At 24.7% G+C, this 19,205-nt stretch overlaps 2 protein-coding genes across 2 annotated transcripts; one reads left to right on the forward strand and one right to left on the reverse strand.

Annotated features, from left to right (window-relative positions):
- Nucleotides 1-282: 282 nt before the first annotated feature.
- LOC113561319 (G2/mitotic-specific cyclin-B) lies at nt 283-5,093 on the reverse strand. The gene is made up of 8 exons (XM_026967658.1): nt 4,806-5,093; nt 3,763-3,968; nt 3,489-3,687; nt 3,275-3,418; nt 3,034-3,195; nt 2,401-2,640; nt 2,041-2,331; nt 283-1,130 (listed from the first exon to the last, which is right to left on the reverse strand). Exons 1-8 carry the CDS (start codon nt 4,836-4,838, stop codon nt 1,032-1,034), a joined length of 1,374 nt encoding a protein of 457 aa, XP_026823459.1. The 5' UTR covers nt 4,839-5,093; the 3' UTR covers nt 283-1,031.
- A 457-nt stretch (nt 5,094-5,550) lies between these two features.
- On the forward strand, nt 5,551-16,065 carry LOC113560456 (ras GTPase-activating-like protein IQGAP1). The gene is made up of 34 exons (XM_026966336.1): nt 5,551-5,711; nt 5,911-5,953; nt 6,060-6,164; nt 6,231-6,465; nt 6,521-6,665; nt 6,736-6,893; nt 6,956-7,090; nt 7,178-7,262; nt 7,317-7,402; nt 7,470-7,623; nt 7,687-7,850; nt 8,697-8,831; nt 8,890-9,052; nt 9,115-9,257; nt 9,477-9,576; nt 9,634-9,779; nt 9,963-10,103; nt 10,171-10,341; nt 10,403-10,504; nt 10,569-10,733; nt 10,804-10,917; nt 11,027-11,241; nt 11,341-11,575; nt 11,853-11,950; nt 12,069-12,294; nt 12,367-12,531; nt 12,589-12,765; nt 12,822-12,951; nt 13,016-13,133; nt 13,197-13,349; nt 14,294-14,450; nt 14,518-14,642; nt 14,700-14,931; nt 15,730-16,065. Exons 2-34 carry the CDS (start codon nt 5,934-5,936, stop codon nt 15,844-15,846), a joined length of 4,815 nt encoding a protein of 1,604 aa, XP_026822137.1. The 5' UTR covers nt 5,551-5,711; nt 5,911-5,933; the 3' UTR covers nt 15,847-16,065.
- Nucleotides 16,066-19,205: the final 3,140 nt, after the last annotated feature.

Consider the following 19,205-nt stretch of genomic DNA (forward strand, 5'->3'; position numbering starts at 1 on the left):
CCATTTTTTTTTTTTGGAAACAGTTTTAAGTGTGTACTCAATAGTCATTACTCAATTAATATTAGGAATACAAAAGAAACTTACAAAGATCATGAAAAAATTAAAAGTATAACTCCATTCCACAAAACAAAAACTATTCTATTAGGTATTTACAACACAACATTGATTAGGAAGAATGCTTTTTTCCTCCTTTACAAAGGTTATTCCCAAATTAATTTCAATGAAAATTTAACAAAGGTTCTAATATAAAAATACTAAATAAATAATTTAATGAACTTTCACTTGTTTTGTTTTACAAACTATTTATTAAACAAAGATTAAAAACTAACTTACAGTTTATACTATACAATTACTCTTATATAACATAAGAAAAATATATATTAATAATTTAATGATAGCGTGCAATGGAGAATAACACATGTTGATTTAATAAATTCAAAAGGAAACAATAATTGTAAGGCATACTTTCATACTGAGAGCGGTATAAATTGAACTATTAACATTTTATTTCTTAAAAATTTATTACGTTAAAAATAAAAATATTTCAGTCTATTGTCTGTGTAAATAATTAAATAAATTGTACATTTAAGAATAATTCATTAACGCCCACAGAAATAAATATTTATAAAATTGGAACATATCAACACAAGTATGTTATATCGCTTCAAAGCGAAATGGCTTTTGTTCAATATTGTAAAATTATAATTTAAGTGCGATTTAATAATTGTTATTGTATACAATGGTTATATATCAAAATACACTTAAAAAACATAACAAGCTAAACATACTTTTCTTAAGTTATATAATTTATAAGTATATTTGTTTTGTTTAATAAAAAAAAAAAAAAAAAACATTACTTTGTACCAACATAGTTAATGTGGTCATGTTTTTTAATTTTTTAAAAAAAGATAATGTTAGTGTAATAATTATACGAAAAAATCTAATGTAAAAAAATAGTGGCATAACCACTCGATAAAAACAAAATATATTTAAAAAAAAGTTAAAAATAGTTAGATCTGAGTGATACCGAATTAACATGTGTGCGCAATAAACCTCATAGCTGGTGAGCTCAGTAAGGAACTTGTTGTGATTCTTCCCATCTTTGCACTTTGGTATTTTTTGTACACAGCCTGTATAAAATAAAAACATTATAGATTAGTTGATAAAACAGTTGGAGCATTTCATATTTTTTGTGGTTATAGACCAATAAGAGGAAGATTAGCTTACGTGATAATGCAATAATGGATTACACACACTTATATTCATTACTATTCAAACAATAACAGTAAAATGTATATGAATTACTTTAATATTAATCTTTAAAACATGCTATGCTCCAACACTCTTAAAAAAATTTTATTTGAAAATATGGAAATAAATTTTAATATTTTTTTAAGCTAATGAATTTATGTGTAATTTTTATGTATAATACATAAAAAAGAATTGTTATTAGTTATTTCATTATCCATTTTCACCCATTGTTGATATCGGTGTACAACATTCCACCATTGGTATTGAGTAAGCTCATACCTCATTGTTTTTTCATCATTATTTATATTTTAACATAAATTAATTTATAATTTTTTAAACATAATTATATAATATTGTATAGAATCAAAAAAATAAAGATACATGCAAACATATATAAAAAAATATTACATAAATACTATTGATTGAGTGTAACTCACTTTTATGGATACTAATAACTTTGAATGTTAATATCTAATCAAGAAATATTTATAAAAATATTATATTAACAAAAGTATATTTAGATATATCGATTAGATGAATCAAGGTACAAATAAAACAGTGGCTCTCAAAATACTAACGAAGTGAGCCACGATACCATGATGGGGGGGGGGGAATACAGATTTTTACTAGAATACACAAATTTTAAAAATCTCTTTTCATTGAGTTTCCATCAAATAAACATTGCTATTATTTAATATCCATTATTTTGTACATCATATTAAATGTAACAGTACACAAAATATATCAATATTTAAGTTAGAATAGAAGACTTATTGCATATGAAATTACCTTATATTTCCATTCAGGGGCATTAAGCGCTAAATGAGCAAGTGATTGAACGGTAGAAATCAATTCATCCATTTTGTATGTCGAGTGTTTTTGCATTACATCTGTCCAATATAAAGATAATAATGAATTTACATCTTCAGGGTTATCATCTAATTCAGGATCATTAGTTATGACGATTGCTAATAATAGACCAGATGCAGCTATTTCAGATGGTTTAACGTGTGCTAAATTATAGTCAATTAAAGCTAATTCCAGGAAGTATTTAGCCAAAGAATGTTGTGATGATCGTGCCTAAAACAAACCAATGCATTCAAAATCTATAATTTATTATAGAACGTAAAAACATAATGCATTACTTACACCTGACACTTTGCTAAACCTTCGTAAAAAGGTTAAAGAAAAAGGTCTAGATAGTGAATAATTAATTGTTCTGAAGACATCCACTAAACTTGATTTTACTTCATCCTTGGTGAAAGCATTGTCTGATAAATAGACAAAGTCAGTTATCTCAGGCACATATATTTCTTCATACTTGCAGCCGAGCAGTAGACTTGTGGCACCAATTAATTGAAGTTTATTTCGAGCAACATTTTGGTTTTCCTAAAAACATTTAGTTTTAAGAGGATATCCTAAATGCATGTGCTAAATTGAATCATGTTATAGTCCAAAATTTCAATTCAACAATTTAAAGTTTGTTATTATTAATATAAATGTGATTTGATTTATTATCAAATTTAGAGGTAACTAATTACTTATTTTTTAGCAAAATATAAATTTTAATACCAGTTGTAAGTATCTAGAATATTAAAATTTCAATATATTAAAAACACAACAAGAAAATTGGAAGGATTTTTGTAATTAGTAGGTTAGATATATTTAATCTAATATTAAAGCTAACATAAAAATAAAACTAAAGTTTGTTGTTTTACATTAATACAATGGTTACAATACATGTTCTTTGGACTAGGAAATGTGAGATTAAGTTTAAATTACTTGTAAGTATCTGTCAAGAATTCCAACAGCTGTATAAAGAGATTCTTGCATAATTTGAAATTCTTGTTGTACTTCTACAAGCCAGTCAACAACAACACTACGGTTTGATGATGTGATGTATTTGTGGTTGGCTAAATAATCTGGTTTTATCATATATTGATTCTGATTATAAAACATAAAACAATAAATTAACACTGGCACATAGATACTAGATAGCAAAGTATAATATTATAACAAATACCTCTAAAGTCATCATGTATGCAAAAATAGGTTTAGAGTATGCTCCGACCAGAAACGGATCATATTCATCACTTTTGTCAACAGCATCTACTTTACAAGCACTAATCCATTCTTGTTCTTTCTTTTGAGATTCTGTCAATACAACCTAAATAATTTTTAAATACGATTATTTAACAAAGAAAACAAATGTCATTTTATAGTTGTATTTAACGCACTGATTTGTTTCTAAGCGATGAACTCCTGGTCAAAGTTCCTCTATAAGTCTTGACCAATCCAACTGTTTTAGGTCTAATAATAGCTTTTGGAATGTTAGACACACTTTCATGTAAACCAGAATTAACTTTAAGAATAGTTTTAGATGTATTTAATGAAGGTTTCACTTTTGTAGTAACAGAAGTGGTAGTACGATTTAAACTATACAAAACATATTAAATCAATATATTAGACATTTATAAATATAAAATGGTAATTAAAATGCAATACACTTACTTAGAAGCAAGTCTTGTAGTAGGTTTTGTTATTTGGATAGTTGGTTTTGTTATCGTAATTTTTCCTTTTTGATTAGCATTTTGATTAATTTGCAAGTTACTGCTTATGTCATTTAATACAGGTCTTCTAGGTGCTATTATACCGCTGGTTTTAGTATCTTTAATTGCTTTTGGAATATTATTTTCAGAATATACTTTGTCTTGTCTCTGAAATAAATATAAAAACATACATAATTTTAATTTTAGTTTACACATAACTGCAAGGGCATAGCCAAGGGGAGGATTTCAAGGTTTAGACCCCCCCCCCGAAATTTTTCTTGAAATGACATTGAATAGGTTTAAACGCCTTTTATATTTAAAACTTGTATAATATAACATATTTAAACTCTAACATCCCTCCCCAACAAAAAAAAAAAACTTTATTCTGGCTACAGTCTTGCATAACTGTTTAAATGATTATATTTTTTTTATTACTTGTAATAAATATTCCGAATAGAATAAATACGTTAGCACACAATACTAAGTATATTTTAATATATTATATTTATGTTAATACATTAATAGTACTTATAATAATTTATTTTAATTAATATAAGGAATACAATAGATTGAATTAATTTTTGGCCTAACTAACGAATTATTAAAATAGAAACTAAATATTAAATTGTTATCATCTATTTGTTGTTTTACAACTCATGTAAAGCAAAATAATATACAAAGTTTAACCACATCAATTTCCCTAAAAAAAATAACATGTTATTTGTTATTGCACATAATGAATAAAAATACAGATGATCATACATTATTCGTGATGTATTAGATATAATAATAAATAACAAAACATGTTTTAAAATTTTCAAATAAAAATTAATTTACATGCAGCAGAGTCGCAAATAAAAACTATTATAAATTATGATTTGTGTTGTTATGGACTAGGTTTAAAATATATAATCGACATTCGGTTAACATAAATCGGATAAATAAACTATACTTTGGTCTGCAAGATAGTTTTTAGAGCTTCACAATAGTAAACAAAAAACTCACCAAGTGCATGTCCCGTCTGATGCCAGTTGCCATTTTTCAATAGATAATCAACGATGTTGGACTAATGAGAAAAATAATAAAAGGTTATCCGCTTTCCCAAAGCAATCTTTGAGAGTGGAAAAGCTGCGCTTTCTACAAAACAGCACAATAATGTATAGTGTATGCACAGTTTAACAAAAATAGTCTTGAAAAACCGAACAACAACAACTACAAAAATAGAATAGAAAAATAAAATGACAATATTGTTGTAATTACAGATATTGACAAAAAAAAGAAAAGTGAGGCACTGAAATGAACAAGATGATGAATATAATAAAAATTAAATTATTTAACGGATTTTCTCCCCACTACGACATTACATTATTTAACGTTCTTAAATGTTCTTAGATGTGACCAACATAACGTAGCAATATTATTGGCATATACTTTGTTCGTTTCATTAAATATTCTTGGGATTTAAAATATAAATAAGTGATCATCTTAAAGTAAAACATACATAACTATTATTATAATATACGAGATAATAATTACAATATTTTATTACTAAATTACTGCATCATTTTACATTATTTTTACATAAAAAAACAAAAATAATACCAACTCCAATAATTTAATAAAAATAAATGTATTATCCTTAACCATGGTTTGTTCAGGTATGTAAAATGATCACAACGAATTTGATAATAATATGTTTCTTTGATAAGATTGCTTCTTCATTTAATTTTCTATAACCGTTAAAGTTTGAGTGAGTATTGAGTACTAAGTAGTGACTGTAGGTTCATTGTGAACATTTGACAATTGAAGTTCCATATTGAGTATTGATGTTGACGTTTTCGTAGAAAATGGAGATTCACAAGTGTTGACGACTGTGTAGTTAATTTTGTTTAATTATTAAATAAATACATTGTGAGTTCGATTTTTTTTAAATTTTAATATTTTTATGACCATTGTTAGTGTTCATAATTCATTATTATTCATTTGTTCACTACCTATTAAATTATCAGTTGTAAATTTTTAAATGTATTAAAAAAATTCTGTATAATTTATATAATGCACCTACCTAAATTAACTTATTATTTAATTATGTTTAAATTTTAATTATCAGGTTTCACGAAAATCAACTTTAAAATGTCGTTATTACTTTCCAGGTAATCTTGATTTAAATTAATTTAAATCATGACAAAATAAATTTATTTTGTCATGATTTAGATCTTAGTTTTATGTTTTTTTTTATTCACATATTTTGTTTTATAGTAACAAACCACAGGAAATTTTAAATCCAGGTCTAATTGAAGTGGATATTATTAGACAAGATAATTTGGCTTATGAATACCTATGTCATTTAGAAGAAACAAAAGTGTATGTTTTTATTTAAGTATTTAAGCTATTTTAAATGTAATTTTATACAAATTTAAATAATTCTAGATGGCTAGAATCATGTTTAAAAACCACTTTGCCACATGTTATGGAACTTGAAGATCGTCTACGAAACGGTGTTTTATTAGCAAAACTAGGAAATTTCATTGCTCCTTCAACTGTACCTATATCTTGTATTTATGACCGTGATGAAAGGCGTTATAAGACAGCAGGTCTTCAGTATCGTCATACAGATAACATAAATTATTGGTTAAAATCTTTAAATGTTGTGAATCTACCAAAGGTAAATTTAAAATATTAATAAGATAATTGTATTGATAATTTATTTTCATTTTTAGATATTCCATCCAGAGACCACTGATGTTTATGATAAGAAAAATATGCCAAAAGTTATTTATTGTCTTCATGCTCTAAGTACCCATTTATTCAAACGAGGTCAAGCGCCATTAATTCAAGATTTATATGGAAAAGTTGATTTTTCAGGTGAATAAAATTCAATAAAACATGTACGTTAAACATATAAACAAATTCTATGTTTGGTTTTGTTTTTAAGCTGAAACAATAACTGCTACAAGAAAAGAATTGGCAGAAAATGGTATAGAACTTCCCAAGTTTCAAAAAATTGCAGGACTTTTATCAGAAGATATAAAGGGAGACACATTAACATTACAAGAAGCAATCATGGAAATAAATAATGCTATTTTATCCAAGGTTGTTAACTACCATTATCTTTTCATTTTCATCTTGTTATTATATATTGTATAATATTTTAGGATATGAATTATTTCACAAAAAGTTTATGTAACAAAGCAGCAAAATTACATTTTATTAATTTGGATTATATAGATAAATATTTAGCTATATTGCGTGATGTTAAACGTTCAAAAGAAGATTCTGCTTTAAATAAGGTAATACATTTTAATTTTAATATAAATTAAAGAATTTAAGTTCTACAAAATAAAAACCAATGATTAATACATTAAAATATTTTTTAGTCATTGAGTGAAAGTTTTGAACCAGATACATATGATGACATTTTAACTCAGAATGAAATACAGGGATATATATCATCCGTAAATAGTAAGGAACTTTTATATTATTATGTATAGATTATACAATTTTAATTTATTTCAGTTGACCAAAAGTGGAATGAAATGTGTAGAGCAAATTGTGAAGATGAAGTTATCAATATATTAAAGTCAAAATACTTACCTTTAATAGTAAATTATAAATATATATATATATATGTATATATTTATCTGCTTATTAAATATTATTTTATGTTAGGATGTACAAAAGCAAAATGGTAAATATTATAAATCAGAATTTCATAATCTATCAAAAACTGTTAATTATACAACTTTAAATACAATTGATAAGAAATGTTTTCTTCAACAAGTTGTTAATACGGGAAATCAATTGGCATACAATTATAACAAACGTAAGATATTCTATGAAAAATATGAAAAAGAACAATTTTACAATATACAATTATATTTTACAGAGGAAACTGCTATAAACAAATTAAATGACACATTAATTATTGATGATATGGATGGTTTTACACGTGTTCTTAAAGACCCTATATTAAACTTAAATCATCTAATTAATGAATTTGCTATTCCTTTGTATTTTGAAGAACTGAAGATTGATAGATGTGATATAGATGTAAGATTATGATTCTAGTACTATTTTGTTTTTATTCAGACTTAATCATATTAATATGTCTTATAATTGACATACTGTAAATCCTCGTTTAACATCACCTCATTTATCATTGTTTTCTTTATGTTTTGATTAAAACTGCAATAGTTTCAGTATAAAATTTGTAATACATATATTCATCAAATTGTTATTTTATATAAATAAGCAATTTAATTTCATCGATCTTTTTCAGATAATACCATTATTGTTTTTAATTACATACCCATCATCCATAGGTAGTATTTTTATTTATCTTAAGTAATATGTATTTCATAATTGTTTTTCATTTTGTTGATAGTCAGTTGTTCAACGACACTTTTTCTGTTTTATTATATGCTGTCTGTACTACTATGTATTTATTTTACTGTTACATAGTATTTGTTAATTTATGAATTAATATGACTATAAAACGCCTAGATTCACATATGATCGAAAATATTTAAAAAAAAAAAATTGGAAAATTATATATATGTATTTATAATACATACATACATTATTATTTATTAGCAGGAATCTATTATAATATAGTGTATGATTAAAGTGTTTCACTTGACGTGTTTTGATTAATATTGTGTTTTCTAGGAACCTAACTTTGACTTTAAACGAGGACTTACTGTATAATATACATTATAAAATTTAAATAAGAAATTTGATATATTGAATTGTATAATCATAATGAATATTTTTACAATTTTAACCATTATGCATTAATAATACATTTTTCTTTCTTATTTAATGTAATTTTTAAATAAAAATTGTAGTTGAGTCATTATTATTATTATTAATTCTTTTTTCTTTTTTTTTTTACAGCAAAACTTAAGTTATAATGACATTGTACAGAGTTTGCAAGTATTAAATCTTATAGCTGATGTAACAAAGGCTGTTCTTTCCGAAAATATTGATTTAACATGGGATCGACTTGCAAAATTAAAGAAATTTTTTCCAGTAAAATTTAATTATATAAATCTTAATATCTATTTAATTGTATATGTTTATTTTGAAGGATCAAGAACTCGATGCAGGATTAAAATTACAGTACTGGAGTGCCTTTGATGCATGTAGACGATTTAAAATTATTAATAAAGGATGCTTCGGAATATTATCATTTATGAATATTAAAGATTGTATAAATATTGTCCATAATCAACTAGAACAAAACAAAGAAGGTATTAATATAATTATTAAAATAAAATAATATTTTAATCCGTTTAAATGTTTATGCGATTAGTTATTAATGTTCTACAACAACTTAACAATGCATTGAAATGGAAAGACTTCAACACAGTGAAGCAATGTATCACAAATCCAGTATTGCAATTAGAATACCCAATTAAACCTAAAGACATGCATTATGCATATGAATTGTTACTGGTACAAATAAACATTTTTCTATATGTTAATACTAAAAATATTCATAGTAAATTATATCAACAACTTGATTTGCAATTACTTACATAGTTTTAATTCTAAGAAATGATTAATGATGAAATTTTTTCCAAAAATTAAAAATATAATTTATAATCTTGTTAATCCAAAATAAAATCTTGGCTACTTATACAAACAGTAAATATTTGTATTTTTGTTATTTAGAATCGGCGAAATGATTCTGAGGATGAAGTTGAAATATGGAAAGATGATGTTGAAGATGTCTTAAAAAGAGTGTGTGATGAAGTTGAAAGTATCCATAGAAGTAAGTCTTAAGATTTAATTTTATCAATCTTAGCTAAATTTATGTATTTTAATTTAGGTGCTGAATGGCTTTTATCTGTGAATTTATCATTAGTTAAGAATGAAAAAAACAAATTAGCTCAAGAGTTTCTTAAACTTGTTCCAATAATCGAAATCGAACAACAAGAAATTTGTGTATCATTATTACATTTACTTGAATCAAAGGTAGGATTAAAACTTTATGTTATAACTTCAAGTTTATAGAAAAAAAAGTCTATATAAATTACTTTCAAAAAGTTTTGAAACATTAAATTAACATGTTCTCCTTAAGTTTTTATGATAGGTTGATAAGTAGGTATGTATTAAGGATTTCACTAAGTATTATATATTTTTAATATAATATTTTAGGCAAAATACAGAGGTCCTTGGGTCACACATCAAACAGCATATGGTCGATATGTTTATTTAAACCTTGAAACTTTAGATTACACATGGGAAAAACCAACTTTTTTTCCTACACCAAAGTATTTAAATATGGAAGAAATACAAGTAAATTTAAAATTAATTAAATGTGTTATGCTCTTTATAATAATTTTATCTTAATATACACCCATAGACTACAATAATGAATATGAAAAAAAGTTATCAGCATCAAAAAGAGTCTGAAGAAATGAATAAAATGATTATTCAACTTCAAGCCAGTATTCGTGGATACCTAGTTAGACGAGAAATAAAAAACAAGCTTAAGTTATGTTCTAGACAAGAACTATATGCTATTAAAATTCAAGTTAGTTATTATTTTATTTTTAGAAATTTTATTTATTTTGACAATCAAATATTTGTTTTAGAAATGGTGGCGATGTATTTTATTCCGAAGACAATGGTACGCTTTGTTAAAAAAAGTTAGAAAGCAATTGAAACCTTTCCAACGTGTTTACACCAAAAGTGATGTTAGTAAAACATTTTGTTAAAATGTGTTTTATATTTAAAAATAAATCTTTGTATGTGTTTTAGGTAAAATATATAATAAAATTACAAGCAATTTGGAGAGGTAAAATGGTTCGCAATCATTTTTATCATTTATTTCATACAGCAAATCCTCCTTATAAGATTGTTAAGCATTTTGCTCGTTTACTGAATTTTAATTTGGAAGATTATCATCGGGAATTAGAATTACAAGTAAGTTTCTTGTAGTATATTATAATAGATGTATAAATCTTATATTCTTTTATTACAATTTATTGTAAAGAATCTCCGTGGACAAATTACTCAGCTTATACGTCAGAGCAACAAAATGTCTCTTGAAGCTGATGAGTTAGATACAAAAATTGGTTTACTTATTCAAAATCGAATTTCATTACAGGTAATATATGGTTTAAAAAAAATACTATGTTTTTTGTTTTGTATTTTGTTGAAATAAAATTAATAAGAAATCATTGAAAATACTGATTTTTATTTTTTTTTGCATTTAGGATGTCATTAATCATAAATTAAAAACCAATGATGACATTAATAAAATACAACAACCAAATAATATGCAAAATTCTATTAATTTAATGTCTTTAAATAAAAATAGTAAACATCTCTTGGAATGTTATCAACATTTGTTTTATATGCTTCAAACAAAACCATATTATTTAACTAAACTTATATTTTGTTTGCCATATTCAGTTCGTCATATTTCTAAGTAACTTCATTAAATTTAACTACTATATTATTTTTAAGATATTTTATTTATAAATATTAGTATATTTAATATATTAAATCTTTTATTAATTTAATTTAGATTTTTAGAACAAATTCTTATGTCAGTTTTTAATGCTGGAAGTAATAGCCGTGATGCTTATTTTATGTTAAAACTATTAACATTAGCTTTAAAAGAAGAAATCAAAATTAATTGTACTAAAGCTGCAGAAATTAAAACTTCAAATTTATATATATTAAAAGCAATTGTTGATCAAGCAAGATGTTTTGATAATCAAAAACGTTTAAATACAATCTTTAGAACTGTAGTTGAAAAGGTATGTTTTTAATATTTAGTTTTATTTTTTAAATAAAATTGTTTTTAAAAATCATACTTATTGAAAATGTTATGGAATTTTAACATATTGAAAAATAATACTTCTAAAGTATAATTATTAAACAATTGAGGTTCTGTTTGTAAATGAGCTTTTCTCCAGTTATAAATTAATTTAACAATTATGATATTTTTTTTTAAATACAATTATCAAATCTAATATAAAATGTTGTAATAAATTAAATAATAACTATAGTTTAACATACTTTTTTATTATTTAGCTGATACACCATAGAAATAATCTATTTATTGATACAAATCCTGTTACAATCTATAGGACTTGGCGTAATGAAATAGAGACCAACACTGGAGAAATATCGTAAGAATTACTCATACAGTTTTATAGTATTCTTTCTTATTTAATTATAAAATAAAGATATGAGTTTTATAAAAATAATAATCAGTTAATAATTTGATGTAAACTATTTGATTATTAGAGATCTACCTAGCTCTGTAGATCAACATACTGCATTAAAATATGAAGAAGTTCAAAAAAGATTAAAGCATAATTTGGAACAGCTACAAAATATAACTGAAGAATTTTTGAACAAAATTCTCGATTCCAAACCTTTAATACCTTATGCAATATTATATACAGCTCGAGTATTATGTGAAACCATACATGAATTATTTCCTGATACTCGAGAAAATGAAGTTTATAAAGTATGTGGTAGTATACTATGTTATTAAAATGTAAGTACTAATTATTATTTCATAAAAAAATTGTTTTTATAGATAATTGGCTACTTTGTCTATAATTTATACATGAACCCAGTTATCATAACACCTGAAATATATGATATATTTGAAACTAAAATTGAAGATGGAATAAGTTATCGCCAACGGCATAATTTAGCTAGTGTAGCAAAAATTCTGCAATATGCATCTAATAAAAAAGGAGTAAAATAATAATTAGTTTTTATTTTTTTACAATATTTATAATCATTTTATTTTTAGTACAAAGATGAAATCCATTTAAAATGTATGAATCCATTTATACTTGACTGTTACACAAAATTAAAACTATTTTTCAACAATTGTACTAATGTTGATGATCCTGAAGTGTATTATAATGTAAATGAATTTACAGACGTAACACTTCTTACTAAACCAACAATAAACATAACATTACAGGTACAATCAATTATATTAATTATATAAAAAAAAAATTAATAATTTATATTCTTTAGGAAATACAAGAAACACATTCTTTATTGCTAGATAATATTGATCAAGTTGCGCCTGATCCTTATGATCCAATTCATCAATTGCTTGATGAATTGGGACCTTCTGCACCAACAATTTCACAACTTTATGGATGTTAGTAAATATACTAATTTTTATTTTATTATTTTGTGTTTCATTGTAACTTATTTGTTTGTAGCTGACGATGATGATGTTATTGTTCAAAGGCGCATTGCTACAGTTCAAGTTTGTCTAACATTATCTGATAAATTTGAACCTAACACAACAACAGCTTCTGTGACTAAATTATTCATTAAGTATGTGTATTATAAAGCATAAATACTTTTCAATGCATAAATATTAATTTTAAATCATGTTAGGACAAAGGAGTTATTGATAAGAGTACTTCCATATCTAAGTGGACATACATTACCAGGGTCTCTAAGAATTGATTCAACTCTAGATGAAGAAAGTCGTTTTGCTGACAGAGAAAACAAAATAAGAGCTTCTGGGAAGAATGCAGATTTTGAAGAGTATGTGAAATTTATTTAAAACTGATAATTTTTTGTTGTTTAAGGGTTCCATAGACATTAAATCTCTGTAGTTTGTATATTTTTTTTCGTCCTGTGACCTATGAAGTCTTTGCATAATAAATATACTCGGATCAAAATAAGTAGTGAACTTCAGCTGGCTTTTGCGCAATGAGCCTAATTGTGCCTTACACGTGGATCAATACAACGCCATTGGTTTAATATAGTATGGGAAATTGTAGGGCATGTTGACAAAAACTGGTAGCTGCCAAGGTTTCTTTTTACGAGGGCTATTCTAAAATCAACCTCCAAAGTGAAAAATATTTTTTAAAATAATCAAAAACATAAATTTTTTGCACAAAATAGTTTTATTAACATCTAAATTATTTTTCTAAATAGTTTCCGTTTAAATCTATACATTTTGGTAACAAAGGACAAGTTTTTGTATACCCTCCTTATACAATGGCATCGCCAGTACGTTTAGGCATTGATTCAAACCGTTCATAAGTTCTGTACTTTCAAAATGTTGAGATGCAATAGACGATTTCAATTTTGGGAAAAGGTGATAACCACTTGTTGCCAAATCAGGACTGTAGAGAGAGTGATCAAAAATATCCCAATTAAACTCCTCCACTAAAGTTTTTGTAAATATTCGAGAAATTCTTTACCTGAACTGAGACGTTGGGTCTTGTGGACATTTGTGAGCTGTTTTGGGACCCAATGGGTACAGAACTTGTAGTAACCCAAGTTTTTAGTTACAGTTCGGTCTAGAATAGTTATGAGTTGCATCATTTCCTTCGGCTTGCATAAAACGAATTACACTTCGTACCTCAAAAGCAGCGGGAGATAAAATTGTCACTACATCTACAAATTTAATTATACATCTTAAATGAAATTGTAGATTATGATATCATAACATCTAACTGTAACCATTGAAATGTGTACAGGGGAACATTAAAAGAAATTAAAGCAAAATTAAGAAAACATTTAAAAGTCTTAGAAGAAGAAGGCATTGTATCAAAAGATGATGGGTACCAAGGTATAATTACATCTGTGGCTAAAGATATTTGTAATCGTAATAAGTATCGTCAAATACAAATTAAGGTTTGTATGAAATGTATATTATGTTAGTTGTTACTGTGAATAAATACATTTTAAATATGAATTTTAGGAATTGCAAATGTTTAAATCCACCAAACAAAGATTAGATGAAAAAATAAATTATTTAGTTGAAAAAATAAAGTCATATGAACAGTACATACAAACTTGTTTGGATAAACATAACACTGGCCAAAAGTAAAAATAATCTTCAAATCATTATTAAAATTATTAAATTTAAAAATGTATTTTTAGAAAACAAAAAAAATCATCTAATAGAAGTATACAGTTGAAGTCTAAAAAAAGCATTCGGTATACAGCAGCAAAATTACGAGAAAAGGGAGTTCTAATCGAAGTAGAAGGACTTCCAGATGGACAGTTTAAAAATGCTCAATTTGAAATTTGCCCAACTGATGTGCACGGCGTGTTTTTAGTCAAAGGAAAATTTATGGGAGTAGAAATGGAAACCATTAATATAGATATACAGGTAAATAAATTGTAATATAGCATAAAATAAAATTTTACTCATGATAATTTAGTACCATATTAAACAGTCTCTTCTTAGTCATCATTAAGGTTTTGAGATTTATTGCACTAAAAATTCTTAACATTTTTTTTTTCAAATAAAACCCATATAATACATAAATAATAAAAAAAAAAAATGTTAAATTTTCAATAGTAATTGAAAGCAAATAAAGATTTATAAATAATAAATTAACAATCGCTTGTTTTAACAAAATCCATGTATGTATTTACTAAAACTATTGTTTTATATTTTAGGTATTTTTAATCAAAATTAAACAAAATGATTAATAAAAAAAATTAAACTATTATATGTAGATAAATAAATAGTTCCTAGTTATACAATGCTTTGTACTAATACAAAACAATTATTGCAAATATGCATACAATTTTTATAGTTACATAGAACTGTCCAGTCTATCAGTATCCAATAGTAAAATTACTAAAATTTTCAAAATAATCAATAAAGAGTATTAAGAAATGAAACTTCAAACTTCATATACATTTATTAAAATATTAAAAAGTACTGATATCCTAACAAATTTCCAAATATGTGCTTTTCCTATAATATGCAGTCAAATTTTGTATTTAATTATTTTAATTTCTTTATTATATATTTATATCTTACCTAAAATAATGTACAACCACTGCAATTAAACATGCAACTGCAAGAAGTTCTAAATTATAGGCTTAAAAATATCTACTCTAATGTTTTAAATCTGTTTATTAATTACATATTAATAATATATTTTATTATTTAAAGGATTTGTTAAAACGTCAATTTGAAGGAGCAACAATAATGGATATTTTTGGTACAGCCAAAGTCAACGTTAATTTATTATTATTTTTACTAAATAAGAAATTCTACTGTAAAAATTAAATTCTATTAATTAGTATAAATGTTTTTGAAAGTTATGTTTAGCATGTAATATTAACTATACAATATCATATAGAAAATTTAATTTTTTACTTTCATAATTATTGTATATTTTATAAATAATTTTTTTTACTATAATTACTGATCAGTGATCATACTCTGTAATACCTCTAAATAATTGTTGACATATTATATCTACTATTAAAATTAAATACTCTATGTTTTCTGAATATTAACCAATCATTGAAAAATAAATATTTTAATGTAATTTTATAATTTCGTAATAATATTTTTTTTTTATTGATGATAAAACTAATTAAAAATATGTATTAATTGACAATTGAAATTTATAAATGATTAAAATATAATCTAACAGTACAGGTACTACACGTATATATTCCTTTATATTGGTTATTTAAATGCTCATTACAATGTCAATATGGAGGATAAAAATAAACTATTAAACATCATCTTCACCTTACACTGATGACAACAGTTTTTTTAAAAACGGTTAATTATAAAACTCCATAAAAAACTGTTAAATATTTAGGGGTTCATGTTTTTTTTTAATTAACTAAATTAAACTGCTCATATAAAACTGTAAGTTGGTTCTCAAATTTTATTCCCTAACTTGAGACATTAGATTTGAATTTCAAAGATATTTTTAACCAATAAATTATTCTTTACAAACTATTTTTCATATAATTGTTTACAGCAAACAAAATTAAAAAAAATAATTTAATTAGCTTTTAAAAATTAAAAAATATTTTACAATTGTTAATTTTAATATAAAAATAATGTATTGCATTTAAGAATATTTAATATAAATTATGACTTGTTTTTCAAACTTCCAATCTTTCAATATTTGGAGTGAAATATGTAACAACAATTCTTATAAGAAGTTTAACAGTAAAACAAAATCATAAACACTGTAATTAATGCGAAAAAACGTTTATTTGCAAACATAGGTAGGACCAAATAATTTTAATGTAAATATACTTATTAATAATTCTTTTATTTTTGAAAAATCAACATAAAGGATCTTACAAAAATGTATTCAATTTATGTAAGAAAAAAATGGATTTTTAACTATCCAAAATGAAGTCATTTATGATTTGAAGTCTTAAAAACTGTTTTCAAATTATACTGATAATTACTCCAACATAATCCCAAAATAATTCATTGGAACATCAATAAAATAGTTAAGTAAACAATGATAATATTATATCTAATGTTTGATTAATAAAATTAAAGCATAATATTAGTTTATTTCATTTTATTTATCAATAATTATATTATTCTATTTTTGGTATTAGCCATAAATCATATTTTTTTATAATGATGGATGAAGGTACATTTTGATATCAATGTTTCTAGTTTGTAATAGTATATAACTTAGTATAACTATAGCTACTATTATATTATTATTATTGCTTAAAAGTTTTAACTTTATTCATATTCTCATTCCCAGTCTCAGAGGTTAGTCGTAAGTCCAATGGCGCCGATATATATTTTATGTTATGGGAAAAAAATGCTGGTGTTAGACCCACCTACTAAAAAAATGTTTAATTAGTTACGTTCAAATGGTACTATATTTATTTCTAACTATATACATACATGATACTGCATAACAAACTATTTTTGATTATCACTCACCCACCCACCCATAAATATTTCTGGGGAATTTTCCCCAGTTCATACCCGTGTTCGGCGCTACTGTTAGTACATACCAAATTTGAATATTGACAAAACTGGATATTTTAACGAAAAATAACGATTATAGGTATAGTTATCTATTTTGTTTTAAGTTATTACAAAAATATTATTTAAAGAAACCAATTCGTCTATTAAGTATTCAAAATATTATGTAGATTAATTTTAAGCTGTTTATGCCATAAACTTATTAACACCTGCAGTGGCGGCTCGTCAGGGATCTTTGAGACGGCGATTCATCATAAAAAAAAGTAGTAAAGCAATAAAAAAGTTTGAAGAAAATTGTAGTATAATTCAATATTTTTATCTATTTTGAAAATAATTATAATGATTTTCGATTTTAATATTAATTATTTATAATATAATATAATATTTTTACATTAACAATGAGAAGACGGGTGTCATTCAATAATAATACGGGCGAAAAATATCGATAACAACAACTAATTACTAATTTATGCGATGCCAATGGCAGAAACTTTGAATGAGTCTAGTCTCAATGTACTAAACAACATCTATACAATCTACCCCGCCCTCCGCCTTGTCGTGCATATAAAATTTGTATAAGTATCTCGAACGGCAGACTCCCGAATAAATTTAAATATCTGGCTAATAATAATATTACAATATAATAATACAGTATATAATCTATGGATATGAATCTATCATGTATGGCAATCATCAATCTTCGCTATTCGTCGGAGACGATTGACGGTTGTAATATTTTTAACGGAGAAAAAAATAGACGTACAAATCGTTAAACCGTACTTTAATATATACAATATTTTACATGCATATGCCATTCTGTTCAGCTTATTTTTATGAAATATCTCAATATCTTTAATTCAAAACGCGGTAAAGACGGACGAAGAAAGGTATTCCTGGGTCGGCACGCGATGTGATTACTGAACGTGTGGACATTAAATATGACACAACTAAGTTTCGCAAAAAAAAAATCGATGATTACGTGAGTTTGATTTTCTATACTTTTGAAGTTTTAATTTACTTTTTTAGACACAAAATTAATACGTACTTATTGCACCGGACAATCTGCTACTCGCCAGGTGAGGTATACGTATGCATATATTTTATTCCCCAACGCGCAATGCATAAAATACGTGAGACCGAAAATACATAATCGTCATATTGCCAAACCCATTTTATAGAATAATAATTTATATTTATATTAATTGTATAAATAGCATTTTTCATTTTTAACCGGCCGAATACCCGACTAATATAAGTTTTTTGTATCCCCAACAAAAATAAAAAGTTTTCCGAAAAGACACATTAATATTTTATAATATTGTCTGCATTTTGAATTTTGATGACATTATTTGATATTCATTTCATATTTCTGTGATAACTATTTCTCCTCAACCAATTTTTGTTTTTTGTAGTAATTTAAAAACAAATCACTATAGTTATTTGATAATTTTAACAAATGTTAATGTTTGCATTTCTTATAAATATTATAATTTTCAAAATATTTTGACTATACACTTATAGGAGAAAATAAACATAGCATAATACCATAAATAGATGCATTTATTATATATATATATTAATATCGCGAATTATCTGAGCATATTAATTAGAACTTATCGATTAATTTTAAAATCAGTAAAAATAGTATGCATATTATTCTT

The sequence above is a fragment of the Rhopalosiphum maidis genome, chromosome 1, assembly GCF_003676215.2.
Source record: "Rhopalosiphum maidis isolate BTI-1 chromosome 1, ASM367621v3, whole genome shotgun sequence".
Lineage (NCBI taxonomy): Eukaryota > Metazoa > Arthropoda > Insecta > Hemiptera > Aphididae > Rhopalosiphum > Rhopalosiphum maidis.